This window comes from Schistocerca serialis, chromosome 1 (assembly GCF_023864345.2).
Source record: "Schistocerca serialis cubense isolate TAMUIC-IGC-003099 chromosome 1, iqSchSeri2.2, whole genome shotgun sequence".
Lineage (NCBI taxonomy): Eukaryota > Metazoa > Arthropoda > Insecta > Orthoptera > Acrididae > Schistocerca > Schistocerca serialis.
This window is the reverse complement of record NC_064638.1, coordinates 693,336,415-693,353,072: the sequence shown is the minus strand read 5'-3', so window position 1 is coordinate 693,353,072 and position 16,658 is coordinate 693,336,415. Positions and strand designations below refer to the sequence as shown.

The 16,658-nt window shown below is 38.0% G+C and overlaps 1 protein-coding gene across 8 annotated transcripts in view; it reads right to left on the bottom strand.

Annotated features, from left to right (window-relative positions):
* The window catches only part of LOC126480749 (sodium/potassium-transporting ATPase subunit alpha), a 633,888-nt gene that overhangs the window by 43,089 nt on the left and 574,141 nt on the right, over window positions 1-16,658 (bottom strand). For all 8 annotated transcript variants that reach the window (XM_050104075.1, XM_050104093.1, XM_050104066.1 and 5 more), the window contains 2 exons: window positions 9,576-9,901; window positions 1,265-1,513 (listed from right to left, as the gene is read on the bottom strand). In XM_050104075.1, the coding sequence (XP_049960032.1) occupies window positions 1,265-1,513; window positions 9,576-9,901 (575 nt within the window). The remainder of the gene's footprint in view (window positions 1-1,264; window positions 1,514-9,575; window positions 9,902-16,658) is intronic.

Here is a 16,658-nt window from a genome sequence, read left to right as displayed (position 1 = left end):
GTATAAAATAAATAAGTGAATTGTAGTGTTCATCAAACATTATCCTTCCTTATGACGTTTGTTATACTGCTGCAGTGTACGGTGTAGGAAGTTGCGTACCAATACAAGTAGATGTAGAACTGAATTTTTCTCCCACTCCAGGCAGAACGCATTTCTGGGATTATTTTCTGACATTCTCTTTATCACATTATTTCAAAAATGAATAATAATATCCATTACGTACCAGTCAGAAATATAAAATTAATCAGAGAAAGGTTGCATAAAATCGCAACAGTGCACAGTTTTCTTTCTTTGTGGAGGATATGTCTTTAAAATTTATTAGCAAACAAGTAAATTAGCTTTCCCCACGGCAAATTAGCAGTAAAGGATTGATTTAAGGGCAGTAAATAATTTCACTAGCAAAGAAGGAAGAGAGAATTTTTTCGTGTTGTTGGCTAACGTCAAATACGAAAGCTCGACTATGACTTACAGGAGACACTAGCTTGGGGCTGAGTGAATATTATTAAATGTATGTAGACATATGAATCTGGTTGCTACAGTAAAATAATTACATAGTTTAATCAAAATCAACAACAAGGTATAAGTATTAGTGCCATGACTATTATTTTGTTGTTCTCTTTTGTTTTCGACTGTCACTGAGCACAATGTATGGTGGTCAATTTTAGTTTCAATGCCACTCTTCAGATGGTCGTTCTGATGACAGGCTATAGAATATTAACTTTTATGCAGTAGTCTGTGAGTTGCTCTACACTGAGAAAAAAGGAGCTCGCAGTCTTCAGGTCCTCTCTCACCAGACTTCCACGGTGAATAAATATCACAATTTGTAAAGTACACTATCAGTGTATAACAATAATAATAATAGTAATAATAATAACAATTATAATATCCATAGCAATAAGTAAGTGGGGAATTTAACATCAAGGAATTTTCTCACTACATTCTTATCAAATGTGAGTAACCACGTCTACAAGAAATATACGACAATAGTAGAAAAGAAAGCTGACAGACAGAGAAGAAGTTTACTGGTCAGGGGAAGAGTGATAAATAACAGGGAAGGATTAGCAGATGAGAAGGAAAGCAGAAAACAAAAATAGAAGTGGATGAGTAATGCAAAGAGAGGGAAACTACACCAATGATAGAAGACAAAGCTTTAATCTCAGTGCAGGATGTTTTGGGATAAGATGCATAATCGTAGAAATAAGTCACCTACATTACTTTTACATTCTTTTTCCAATTCGCCAGAAAATATAAATACTGTACAGACCTTCAGAGATGATTCCAACAGATTTAGCAATAGCCTTGGCAGTGATGGGATGATCACCAGTCACCATGATAACTTTTATACCAGCAGAACGACACTTTGCAACAGCATCAGGTACAGCTGCACGAGGTGGATCAATCATTGACATAAGCCCAACAAAACGAAGTCCATTTAGGGGAAAATTAGGATCATCAGCATCAAACTTGAATCCAGGAGGAAACTTGTCTGTTGGCAGCATAAAGTCACAGAAACCTGAAAAAATTATGAAATAATGTCAAAATTAGACAGACTGTGGAAAAAAGTGGGGAAAAATTAATATTGCACATTATCAAAAATCTCTGAAAATTGAACATTGGAAAATGATTATAAGTTTGTTTCTCTGTGCATAATTATACCTTGTTTTTATTTGTAATTAGGATTTAACATACTCCCATTTAGGCTCATTAGCAACAAAGCACTACTTCGGATCAACAACAATAAGGAGTGAATCTAAGGCTTTATAAAGGAACCAGTTAAAGAATCAAAGTTATTTACAGCTTGTTGTTGTTGTTATCTTCACTTCGAAGACTGATTTGATGCAAGTCTCCACACTACTCTACCCTGTGCATGCCTCTTCATCTCTGCGTAACTACTGTAACTTATATCCACTTGAACCCCACTATTGTGTCCATCACTCGACCTCAGACTACAATTTTTACCCATCATACTTCCCTACATGCCAAACTGATGTTTCCTTGATGCCTCACTGTGTGTCCTGTGAACTGAAGTAATTTTTAATGAAGTTGAGTCACAAATTCTTTTTCTCCCCAATTCGATTTAATACCTCTACACTAATTACCTGGGCTACCCACCTAATTTTCAGAATTCTTCTGTAGCACATTCCAAAAGTGTCTCTATTCTGTTTATCATTCATGTTTCACTTCCATACATGGTTAGACAAAAACCCTGCAAAAAAGACTTTGTAACGCCTAAATTTATATTCGGTGCTAACGAATTTTTCTTTTTCAGAAATGCTTTTCTTGGTGCTGCCAGTCCTCATAGCTCATCCCCTACTTCCACAGCTACATTTATACTCTGCAAACCACTGCAGTTATGGCACAGGGTATGTCCCAATGGACCAGTTGTTGGGGCTTCTCCCATTCTATTCAGCATGAGAAAAATGAGTGTTTAAATGCATCTGTCTGTGCTGTATAGTTCTCGCTTCCCACACCCGGGTTCGATTCCCGGCAGGGTCAGGCATTTTCTCTGCCTCGTGATGACTGGGTGTTGTGTGATGTCCTTAGGTTAGTTAGGTTTAAGTAGTTCTAAGTTCTAGGGGACTGATGACCATAGATGTTAAGTCCCATAGTGCTCAGAGCCATTTGAACCATTTTTTTTGTGCTGTATAGTTGGTCTAATCTTGTCTTTGCAACCCCAATGGGAGCAATCTTCCCCCCAAGAACCATGGACCTTGCCATTGGTGGGGAGGCTTGCGTGCCTCAGCGATAGAGATAGCCGTACCGTAGGTGCAACCACAACGGAGGGGTATCTGTTGAGAGGCCAGACAAACGTGTGGTTCCTGAAGAGGGGCAGCAGCCTTTTCAGTACTCGCAGGGGCAACAGTCTGGATGATTGACTGATCTGGCCTTGTAACACTAACCAAAACGGCCTTGCTGTGCTGGTACTGCGAACGGCTGAAAGCAATTGGAAACTACAGCCGTAATTTTTCCCGAGGGCATGCAGCTTTACTGTATGGTTAAATGATGATGGCGTCCTCTTGGGTAAAATATCCCAGAGGTAAAATAGTCCCCCATTCGGATCTCCGGGCGGGGACTACTCAAAAGGACGTCGTTATCAGGAGAAAGAAAACTGGCGTTCTACGGATCGAAGCATGGAATGTCAGATCCCTTAATCGAGCAGGTAGGTTAGAAAATTTAAAAATGGAAATGGATAGGTTAAAGTTAGATATAGTAGGCATTAGTGAAGTTTGGTGGCAGGAGGAACAAGACTTTTGGTCAGGTGAATACAGTGTTATAAATACAAAATCAAATAGGGGTAATGCAGGAGTTGGTTTAACAATGAATAAAAAAATAGGAGCGCAAATAAGCTACTACAAACAGCATAGTGAACGCCTTATTGTGGCCAAGACAGACACGAAGCCCACGCCTACTACAGTAGTACGAGTTTATATGCCAACTAATTCTGCAGATGACAAGGAAATGTATGATGAAATGAAAGAAATTATTCAGATAGTGAAGGGAGACGAAAATTTAATAGTCATGGGGGACTGGAATTAGGTAGTAGGAAGAGGGAGAGAAGGAAACGTAGTAGGTGAATATGGATTGGGGCTAAGAAATGAAAGAGGAAGCCGTCTGGTAGAATTTTGCACAGAGCACAACTTAATCATAGCTAACACTTGGTTCAAGAATCATAAAAGAAGGTTGTATACATGGAAGAAGCCTGCAGATACTGACAGGTTTCAGATAGATTATATAATGGTAAGACAGAGATTTAGGAACCAGGTTTTAAATTGTAAAGACATTTCCAGGGGCAGATGTGGACTCTGACCACAATCTATTGGTTATGAACTGTAGATTAAAACTGAAGAAACTGCAAAAAGGTGGGAACTTAAGGAGATGGGACCTGGATAAACTGAAAGAACCAGAGGTTGTACAGAGTTTCAGGGAGAGCATAAGGGAACAATTGACAAGAATGGGGGAAAGAAATACAGTAGGAGAAGAATGGGTAGCTTTGAGAGATGAAGTAGTGAAGGCAGCAGAGAATCAAGTAGATAAAAAGACGAGGGCTAGTAGAAATCCTTGGGTAACAGAAGAAATATTGAATTTAATTGATGAAAGGAGAAAATATAAAAATGCAGTAAATGAAGCAGGCAAAAAGGAATACAAACGCCTCAATAATGAGATCGACAGGAAGTGCAAAATGGCTAAGCAGGGTTGGCTAGAGGACAAATGCAAGGATATAGAGGCTTATCTCACTAGGGTTAAGATAGATACTGCCTACAGGAAAATTAAAGAGACCTTTGGAGAAAAGAGAACCACTTGTATGAATATCAAGAGCTCAGATGGAAACCCAGTACTAGGCAATGAAGGGAAAGCAGAAAGGTGGAAGGAGTATGTAGAGGGTCTATACAAGGGCGATGTACTTGAGGACAATATTATGGAAATGGAAGAGGATGTAGATGAAGACAAAATGGGAGATATGATACTGCGTGAAGAGTTTGACAAAGCACTGAAAGACCTGAGTTGAAACAAGGCCCCGGGAGTAGACAACATTCCATTAGAACTACTGACAGCCTTGGGAGAGCCAGTCATGACAAAACTCTATCATCTGGTGAGCAAGATGTACGCGACAGGCGAAATACCCTCAGACTTTAAGAAGAATATAATAATTCCAATCCCAAAGAAAGCAGGTGTTGACAGATGTGAAAATTACCGAACTATCAGTTTAATAACTCACCTTGGGGATTTTGTGTTCTTTTAAATTTGGCATGCTTTTTTCGTTCCTTCTGCAAAAATGATCTGATCCATTTTGTGTACCATGGGGGATCAGTACCATCACTTATTAATTTATGTGGTATATACCTCTCAATTGCTGTCGATACTATCTCTTTGAAAACATTCCACAACTTTTCTACACTTACATGATCAGATCGTAAGGAGTGAAGACTGTCTCTTAAAAAGGTGTTAAGAGCATTTTTATCAGTTTTTTTTTAAAATAGATATACTTTGCGGTTCTTTTGGATGGTTGTAGGTGTTACAGTATTCAGCCTAGCAGCAGCTGCCGTGTGGTCGGTAATCCCTGTATTCGTCACAACTCACTATTTGTCGAGGATTATTTGTTGCTAAAAGGTCAAGTATGCTTTCGCAACCATTTACGCTTCGAGTGGGCTCATGAACTAATTGTTCAAAATAATTTTCTGAGAAAGCATTCAGTACAATTTCGGATAACGTTTTATGCCTGCCGCCTGCTTTAAACGTGTAATTTTTCCGGCATATCGAGGGTAGATTAAAGTCACCACCGAATGTAATTGTTTGAGTGGGGTACTTACTTGAAATGAGACTCACATTTTTTTTGAACTGTTCAGCAACTATATCTTCTGAGTCGGGGAGGGGGGGGCGGTAAAACTATCCAATTAATAGTTGAGTCCAATTGTCAGGTATAACCTCTACCCACACTATTTCACACGAACTATCTACTTCAATTTCACTACAAGGCAAACTACTCTGACAGCAATAAATACTCCACCACCGACTGTATTTAATCTATCCTTTCTGAACACTGTTAGATTGCTTGAAAAAAACTCAGCTGAACTTATTTCCAGCTTTAGCAGCTCTCTGTACCTACAACTATTTGAGCTTCAGTGCTTTCTATCAGGGCTTGGAGCTCGGGTTCTTTCCTAACACAGCTATGCCAATTTAAAACTACAATGCCAATCGTTTCTACAACTACCTTACTGTGTTTTACCTGCCCGCTTTTAGACAGACGTCCCTTCTGTGGTTCCCTGAGGCCCTCTAACCTAAAAAACAACCCAGCCCCTTCCACATGGCCCATGCTACCCGTGTAGCTGCCTCCTGTGTGTAGTATAATAGGAAGTACCCCCGAGTGGGGCTGCATGTATCCTAAACTTCAACAACATGTGTGAGAGTATGTCAATATGTTTTGTATTAAACATCTTTATAACTGCCAGGTAAGTTGAAAAGCTAGTTCCTTCATTTACATCTGTAACTCTGCCCAGGACATATTTGCCTTTGTGTGTGCTTTGGTGGGAGCATTTTTTTTTTCTGGTACCACTGTAACAAACAATGTTTTTCATAGTTCTGTATCATTAAAAAGCATTATGTGGCAAATGAAAAACTTTAGGGATTAACTACTGGCCATAAAGAGCACAATTTGCATGTTCATTTGTTTTCACAGTGTAATGACTGCTCCATTAAATTTCAGGTGTGTGGCTACATAAATTCCACTTCTCCTAATATTTCAGCCATATACCGTTCAGTCATCTTCAGAGTGAGCCAAAAGATTGATGCTAAAGCACTGGCTCCATCCTTTTAAACTCACTGACCATGCCAATGTGCATCTGGCTGCAGATACTCAGGTGCCAGAGACACTGATCAAAGGCAGCGAAGTGCACATACACACAAATTACATCTATGGCTACACTGTCAATCTGCACTGGGAAGTAGGTATACCACTGTTTAGCTGCAGTGTGCAATGTCTTTGCAAGATTACAAAGAAAGTGCCAGGTTCCATGGCTAATACCAGCTGAAATTGGTCTCTCTGTTAATAAAATTTGTTGCCAAATGAATTTCAGTTACTTATTTCACAACAGAGTTCCAAAATGATGAAGCTGGTGCTAGAATTTTGACGCTTTTGTACAATACAGAGTGATCAGTGTCAGTACAATGCTCTACCATAGCCAAATTATTGGGGTGGAAGAGCTTGCTACACCTAAGGTGTTCCATGTGTCTTCCATGGACATTATGATTTATCTATCCGTATCTCCGATGTAGAATGGCCACACCTGCAGCAGATCTTGTAAACCTGAGCCTTCTGAAGCATCAAATTATCCATAACAGAGCCCAAGAGTGTTTTTGGTGGACAGTTAAAAATAACTTTTATTTCGTGCTTGCTGAGAATCCATTCTACTTCTGATAACAGGCTACCCATATCTGACAGGAAAGCCATGGACTTAAATCTTCCTGTACCTTCTTCTGCATTCCTTGGGCCCATCTTTAGTTTCATTTGTAGTGTCTTACTGCTTGTTCAAAATAAGTTGACGATTTTATTACTGCTGCCAAAAGTGGGGAAAATTGGCACTAGTTGAAGGGTATTCACCTCATCTCTGGGTGCTGCTAACATTAAAGTGCACCTAGACATGAAGTGTCACTGTACACATTATTAATGATTACAAAGCCAGCACTGCAACAAGCAGTGGACACTGCCTTCCCCTCACCATTTCTCTTCCCTTGGCAGTCTTAATGCAGGGCATGACATGCCTTCTGCCATTCCCAACAGGCACCGCATGAATCGTCAGTTTACTGTGGACGAACAGCATGTATCTACTATGGAGAATACCCACTGACTTCAAATCCGTATACATCGATTTCCAATACACTTCATGTCCCAAAGTGCCATCATCCTTGTGTAGAAGCAAAACATCCAAAAATGAAAGTCATCCCTCCTTTTAAATTTCCATTATAAACTGGATTTGTCCACAGATAGAATTCAGATGACTTAAAAATTCTTGTAATTTATTTTCACCATGGGGTCACACTATAAATGTACCAACAGATCTCCAAAACACTGTGGGCTTCAAGCTACCAAATTCCAGAGCGTCTTCCTTAGAGTCCTCCATGAACAAACTGGCCACGGAGGGCAACAGGGGACTGCCCATAGTGATTCCATCATCTGTTCAAAAAATCTGTTATTTGTTGAGGTCATAACATGTTTGAACAAAGTGCTCATCATACACACAACCCTGTGGACTTCTTTAGCAAACTAAAATCACTTAAATTGAACAGTTCTGATCTATTTGTGAGCTCTGACATGGTGTCATTCATAAAGTAAATTATTTCAGAACCGTCCTCTCTTATTGGCAAAAAATTTAATAGAGAGATTTCAGCTTTGTTCAAACATGTTAAAAGACCACAACATACTGTTTATTTAATAACAATTTTTTTGAGCAGACTGAGGCTGTCAACATGGGTAGTCCCCATTTGTTTACAGGGGAGTTCAACAAAATAACAATGGAACCAGCATTTGGAAATATGCTGACAATGCATTTGTAGTGTGGCCTCATGTTGAAGATAAATTACAAGAATTTTTAAATCATGTAAATTCCATCCATGGACAAATCCAGTTTACAATGGAAATCTAAAGGGAGGCACACTTTCCATTTTTGGGTGTTTTGGTTCAGTGCAGAGCACACAGCACACATCACTGCTGACAAGACAGCTCCGCAAGACAAGTTTCAACTCAAAGGGAGGTTTTGAAGTCAAAAGGAATTCTGCACAGTAGATAAGTAAGGCACTATGAATAAAATCAAAGATGGGCATAAGGAAAAATAGATTTACAGCTATCTAAAATAGTATGGATCATCAACAAGCACAAGGTAAAAGTGATGTTTTGCCCTCCATCGAAGATAGTAGACATCTTTGGTTCCATTAAAGGCCGTTTGATGCTTTGGAAGGCTGGGGTGGCTGGACACACGACTTGTAGAGTACCTGAAGGACGCATGGAACACTCCAGGTACACCCGACTCAAAGTACAATAAATTGGCCATGGCAGGGCATTGTATTTACATTGGTCACTATGTAGTATGAAAATGTCAAAATTATAATGTCAATTTCATCTTTATGGGACTTGACAGTAATAGGAGCACTTGAAATTGTTAGGCAACAAATTTAATTAATAGAGACAAGGGTTTCAGCTTGGGGACTTCCTTTAATAAACTTACAAAGATATCGCTATGGTGCATCTCACAGTGATGCATAGACTTCCCAGCGAGAACTACCCACATAGTCACAGCTCTAAGCATACATGTACTTCTTTGCCCCCAATCAAAGTCTGTGTGTCAGTGGTCACATGACAAGAGCGAAAAGTTTAAAAGTATGGCGCCAGTGCTGTAGCGTCAGCCTTCTGCTCGCTTCAAAGCCAGCTAAACAGTATACCACCAAAATATCAAAAGAAGTGGAATTTATGCGGCTGCGCACCTGGAACTTAATGATCACCTTAAGCCATACAGACAGAATATAAAAAAAGCTATTACTATCAATAGTAAGCTTACTATACAGCAATACTAGTTACATTTAAAGATAAAAGACATACCTCACTATAGGTGATAATTAAAATATGTTGTACAGAAAGGGGCATTACAAGGGGGGGAAAACTGCAATCATACTGTTTCTAGATACATATTAGGAGAGAGAAACATTCCTAATATATTAATATTTAACAAAGGAAAATCAGTCATGGTTCAAACAACAACCACTATGCATAAAATTAAATCGGTATCATGCAACCTCCAGTTACTTTCTCACACTCAGCTTTGTAACAGCTATGGATCTGCCTGCCTGATCACAATAACATTTTCCTTAGCCCTGACATGTAATCATATACACTCCATTGTTGTCATGTCTTTGTTGAAAGACACTGTGCTGTTGTGTTATAGTTGCAGGGATGCACTGTTTTTGCCACCTCCTGGGAGGAACATTAGGCAAAGTGCATAGTAAAAGACATTTAAAAAATGTCCTTTCTCCAGAATCAAGAAACAAAATGACAGTTTCACACAAACTTTGGATTTTGCTTTACTTACCAAGCACACGTTCTCCTAGGCCACCCAATTCAAGGTATGCATTATTGAAAGCTTCCTTCATTTCTTCATCCAGGACTTTCTCTTTACCACCAATAAAAATTGTAGAACATCTATCCAGAATACGTTCCGGTGCTCCTTTCATAACCATTAAGTAACGGGGATCATTCGCATCTTCTGTTTCATGGATAGATACCTGATACTTGTTAGTCGAATTAAATGGTATCTCACAAACTTTCTTGTTGCGCTTTCGAATTGACATCACATCTCCCAAAGCAAGTTCCATACACTTCAATAAGGCTGCCTCTGATGCATCACCATTTACTTCTCTGGAAACAAACAAAGTGCTTACTGAATATAGTAGTCACAAAAATGCAGTGCAGGTTATTACACATTTAAAATGTTGTAAGCTGATTATTTTTTACAGACATTATTACAGCCACTGTTCTCTCATTCTGTTGAAAGGATTATTTACATGATAAATAAGTAAAGTCTAAATAAGAAACTGTAACACTTCAGTGAAGCTTGCTTTCAGTCTCTGCTTGCACCCCCATCCCTTCCCATTTCCCTCAGGAAAGAAACGTTAACTCTTCATTAAAATTGTTTTTTGATAACAAACCAGGAAAGTTTTTTATCACCAATCAATACTGCATGTGAATCGTATTTAAGATGAAACTGTTACAAGCCCGAGAGTTGAAGAGACATGGTGATTTGACACCCACTGTTGGAAAAATGGCACCTCCAAGCCTTTCCATGTATTACAGTGTCTCCAATTATACATACCCACATTGCTTATGTGTTTCCTAATGTCATCTACCAATTTCTCATGAGGTAATCCCCTATCATCATCATCATCATCATCATCATCATCATCATCATCATCCTCGTCGTCGTCGTCGTCGTCGTCGTCTCCTCTCTCTCTCTCTCTCTCTCTCTCTCTCTCTCTCTCTCTCCCTCCTCTACCTATCAACCTACCTACCTTTTAAAATCCCTTGGAACACAGCAAGGAACTCCCTTCATCCATCCACCATCCATTCACTTGGATAAACATCTTGCCCACTCCATTCATGGCCTGCCCACTCCCTTTCATTTTCACTATGGTCATAAATAAACTTTTCCCTACAGTCTGTTTCCTGATCCATTATGGTTTCCTCTCTCTTAGAAATGCTCAACATGCATCCCTCCAATTCTCACCGACCAACCCTCAGCCTGAAAATTCAATGTCTCACAAGAACTCTTCAACTGATTCAATGACTTTAGTGTTAATATATACTAATTCCTTTTGGATAAATTATTTTCTGTATATATTATTTTTATATTAATAAAATTGATTTTGATGTCTACTTTCAAATTTGCTCCATAAAGATGTTCCATCTGTTGCCAAAATTTATCAGCCCAAAAAGCAAACAGAACAATGTCACTAGCTAAACTACGAGAGATCAGATCACATATGTTATACTAACACATTTTGCTTCTTTACTTTCCCTGTTTGTCTTCTTGGTCATTAAGTCTAAGCTTGGTTTTAAGCAATACCCCATTCCTATACTTTGCCAGATTTTCACTTTTATTACAGCACAAATTATGTATCCTATATTGTCAACTGTCTGCTATATATATTTATATTTTTATGCATCCCATATTGTCAACTATCTTCTAAATATATTTATACCTAGTCCTGCGCCTGCAATAATTTCATTCCACCACCTTTCTAAGATCATTTTCTGCAATTAGTGCAGTCTTAATATGCAACCACCTATTTCTTCTCTTCAATTCATTTGGTTCTTTATGGGATATTTTCTCATGGACTAACTGCAGAACATCTTCATTCCCTATTTTATCAATCCATCTGATCCTCAACAGGCTCCTGTACTGTAGAGTACACTTCAAAGGTGTCTAATCATCTCATTTCTGTCCTCCCCACTGTCCATGTTTCACACTCATTTAGAGTTGTGTTCTAAACATAGCCTTACATTTTTTTTGTTTTTTGTTTTTTGAGGATAGCATCTGTTTCTTTTAGCAGAAAGTCCTTTTACAGTACATGCTGCAACAGCATTCTCGTTTATTATCATCTACTTTCAAGATACCAACATTCATCTAGCTCTTCACGAATGTCTCTTGCAAGTTTAGCATTTAGACATCCAGAAAGTCTATCTGTTGTGTGCCCCTTGGCCTTATTTTCCATTTACATACAAACTAGAGCGACCACCTAGCTCATGTTAACTATGCACCATATCAGTTCCTGTCACCTTTCAGTGACCACTGCTATGCCATCTTGCTGATTTACTGTCAAGAAACAAAAAAACTCCCACGTCAATATAATCCCTTACTTTCCTCATTGTCTCTTAAATATACAAATTCAAATTAAGTATCAACCGTGCATCTGAACAATCCTGCCTTACATCCGTCCAAATTTTGGGCTCTTGTACCATTCTACCAGTCTGCCCCCATGACTCATAAGATTATCTTTCTATTCCTTTAGCTGATACCAAATGTATATGAATGGAAAATATTTTATTCCATTCCACATTTTAAAAAGTCTTCTTCGTACCTACAAATTGAATGTATGTTTCCTTGTTTTTACTAAATCCTCCCTCTGTAATTAACCATATTGCTACCGAGCGAGGTGGCGCAGTGGTTAGCACACTGGACTCGCATTTGGGAGGACGACGGTTCAATGCCGTGTCCGGCCATCCTGATTTAGGTTTTCCATGATTTCCCTAAATCGCTCCAGGCAAATGTCGGGATGGTTCCTTTGAAAGGGCACGGCCGAATTCCTTCCCCGTCCTTCCCTAATCCGATGAGACCGATGACTTCGCTGTTTGGTCTCTTCCCCCAAACAATCCAATCAAAACCATATTGCGAAATTATTTCTCGAGTGACCCTACTTCAACTATAACCAAACTGGTCTTCTCCAAATATGATTTCATCTTCTATAATTTTGTATTCTTCACACATACAATCTTAGACTGATTGACAGGCAATTTTCACACCTATCTTTTCTTGCTTTCTTCTTAAGAATAACAATTACATTTGCTTCAAAATATGTTTACATAGATTTAATTCACAAACTTGCTCCACCCTTTGGCTTCATGTCCTTAATATGTCTACTGGTATTCCATCAATACTAGGGCACTTCTTTTTTTCTTCCAAGGTCTTAACGAACTTTCTGAATTTCAGAAATAAGTATCAACTCTCTTCTTGCACTGTATCCTCATTTTCAACTGGTATGATTGCTTGTCGACACCACCTAAATTTCTCTGAGAATTGTATCCAACTTCTCACCTTATTTGCAGCCATCATTATACAATTACTTTTTTTATCTTTTGTCACTATGATCCTTATTCCATGCTTCCTAGAGTCTGTGTGCAGTATCTGCATCACCTTAATGAAATCTTCCCTTCCGTCATTTCTTTTTATTCACATAATTTTGTTTCCGACCTACACTTTTGCTGTTCTCTTTCAACATACCAACTTTTTTTTTCCTTTATTAAATCCAGTATCTCAGCCATCTGTTATCCATGACTGCCTCTGTTCTACCTTATTCAATCCCAGTACCTTTTCCGCTAGATTTAATACACGACTTTTAAGACCATTCTGTCAATTTTGCACAGGAGTAACTCCATCAGGGGTCATTATTACTTTTGCCATATGTTCTTTCAAAAAATTCGTTTTCATTCTTCCTTTCACAATTTATGGATCTCAAACTCTTCCCGCTGGGGCTGCTGGGATTAGTTTTGGCGACAGGGATCTTTTTGTCCAATTTCTCTTTCAGTTCGGAATTTCTCATTACACTGATGAAGTCTAATGATGACATGGTGGCACTGATGAATTATTCTTCAGTAGAATTAATTTAAAGACTACCTTGCTTCTTGAGGGCTTTAAGTATAGATTTGGCTGAAACTTGAGCAAAAACTCTCAGTATCATATATTTCATACCATTCTATAATGTGACAGTGTTCTGTGTTTGGCTCCATTATCTTTTTATGCCATAATGTACTATGCATCTTCTTTCAATACTACTCAAATGACATAGAGGGATGCTGTAAGTCAGTTGTCAAAAATGCATTTGGTGCAACAATACCAAACTTACGAAAATACAAATTTTTTTGTCAACACAGAAATACATGTTGAGATCAATGAACCTACACAAGATGCTCAAAGTAGTTTCCATGCTGTTTTAAGCAAACATTGCATCTTCTGGACACTGATTTACAAATTTTATTCCCAATCTTCTGAGACAATAAGTTTTCTAATTCTAATTGGTTTATTCTTTCAAACACTCAATATCACACATTTTGGGGGAATAAACCTCATTTCTTAGTGCATCCCTGACTCCAAAATCTATGGGTGTGATATTTGGGAACCTTCAATAGCACCCAATCTGCCACTCCATTCCTCAAAGTTTTCATTTAGAAAGTCTCTCATCACAATTCCATAAAGTGGGGGTGCCCTATCTGGTTGACATCTCATTTTTTCCTTAACTAGCTGCAGATGTTCAAAATCTGGAATATTTTCTGGTTCTAATGATACTTCTTCAAGCAAGTCTAGGCCATTTACAGAACTGACAGTGCCGTTAAAAAGATATAAGGCCCAATTAGCTCATCACTGAAAATCCCTGCCCATACGTTCATGCCACAAGAGTTTAACTCTGTCTCTACAGCCACATGTGTATTCATAGAATCCCAGTTCACACAGTTGTGCCTGTTCACACTGCCATTCATCTTGAGAGTCACTTTGTCACACACAAAGAATGCTTTTGTAAAACTTGAGAGGGGCGCCCTGTTGGATTGTGTACAATTTGCAGAATTCCATTCTTCCATACACCCATCTGGATCACATTCATTTAGGCCTTGAAGTAAAGTAGGTCTACGTGATCTCAATTTCAGCCTTTTCAGAAGTCTTCACAGGCTTGTTCTTGCTATTCCAACTTTCATTGAATGCTTTCTTTGAGATTTAGTCAGTGATTGAACAAAACACTGCACAGCAATATTAAGACCCTCTTCTGTAGTAACGGACACTGACCTACCTGACTGACGAAGTTCCACTACCATCATATGGGGTGAAGTTGACTGCTGAAGTGAAGTTGACCGAGAAGTTCAAAAAGCATTTTATGTTAAATAGCTATACACGATGATAAACATTCTTTTATTTCAGTTATTATATTTTCTATTCGAAAGTTCTTAACTTGTGGCATTGGCCAACTGCGCAGTAATCTGAATCTGAATACTGTTGTTTTCAAAAAGACCAACTTTTTAAACTTCTTTAATGAGCTAAAATGTGACTGACATAAAACAACTCTTGTATCTAGACCTAATATATGTTATGCACTGACCCGCCATAACAAAAATAGAGCAGTAACATCAGATGATCCATTACATGTACATATTTTATAGACGCCAAATAGAATGTACAAACTCTTGGTGGAAATCAAGGTGAAGTTGACCAGCTGAGAAACCTGGGGCGAAATTGAGTGTCTTTCCTCAAGTGGTTCCTTTATGAACAAGCATTCGTGAATGTGGCAATAGTGTGATCCAATGAATGCAGCAACAATGTGGTACGGTGGATGCAGCAACAATTGTCTATAATAGTCTAATGATTAGTGAAGAAGTCATCGTTGCAGGTGTCTGTATGTTAACTTGCGAATTTGTCACTCAGGCCACAGTTGTGTTTCTTTCTTCATACTGCAAAGATCATAATTTGTCGGTGCAAAAATTCCACATGTATACAAATGTAAACTGTGTGAACTGAAGAAATATACCTGGGATACTTTCGAACTGTGTCTCAAAGAAATTATGAATTGAAAGATTAATATTAAGAAGACTAGTTGAATGTAAAAATTCCCAAAAAAAAAAAAACACATAAATAGGACTCTTGGCTTTCATGATAAAACAAACATGGTCAGCCAGTTTTAGCGTTAAAGAAGAAGAGGAATTACTGATGTACTGACGGTACTTCTCGACTGAGCAAACTGGGGATTTCCACTTTTTGTCATGGATATCTGAGATATAACAGAGGTATCTCTTTGCATTCCTGTTCCAAGAAAACAGATAAACACTATGTGGGTAAAATACCTATGAAAAGCCACATACAGCTATTTCTTACATTCCTTCATAGAAATGAGTCTCATTTTGTGTGGCCTGTAATTGATGATATACACACAACAGAGGGTTCAGATGTAAAATTTTGCCAACCAAATAGTTGGAAGAAAGAGGGATTTTCGTATTGAAATGGACTTATTGGGGTTCAATATACAGTGAACACATTTTTTGTGCGTGTTTATTTGGAATTTCATAAAGCATATTTTGATAACATAGTTCTGTCCTTAAATTTTCTCTGTATCTTCCTCTGAGATTACTATTAAAATTTAATAATTATGCTAAATTTCTTTTCCATTTATTTACAAAGGTTTGAGAACAATAAAAAATCACTCTAGTCATAAACAATCCACAATTATCACATAACAGATAATCAGTCATATCCACCCCCTGGCATGGTGAAGTTGACATAAGCAGGTTTTTTTTTTATTTCTGATTTTTTATAATAACAAAGAGCAAAAATTCTATTACTACTGCTCAATACCCTTGCTCTGAAAGAAAAACTAATATATTAGTTTTATTTGTTTCAGAAGTATTTATGCTTGAAGTCCAAAATCTGTCAGTTTCAACCCTTGTGTCAGTACCAACCCAGACTCTTCAAATCTTAAATTTCATTTGTGAATACTTGGTTAAGATGAAGGTTGGATGTTCGGAAAGTGTTCCACAAACAAATACATGCTGTTATATTCACTGTTTCTTAGATATAAACAAACAACGTAACCTGTGTCAAGTTACTTCACACTAGTGAAGTCCACTACTGACTAACACTATGTTAAGCAAAACAAAGTTTAAGGATTGCTGGCGACAATTGACTTACCTTGTAGCTTAGAACCAAATTTGAAGGGACTTCACTACTTTAATATATCTCCAAAAAATTACTCAAACATACAGCATACCATATAACTTAAGTAATTTGAAGCACAGATAAATACATCTGAATGAAATGCTTAAGTAATAAAGACACTGAAAGAGAATGAAATGGCAAAAACAG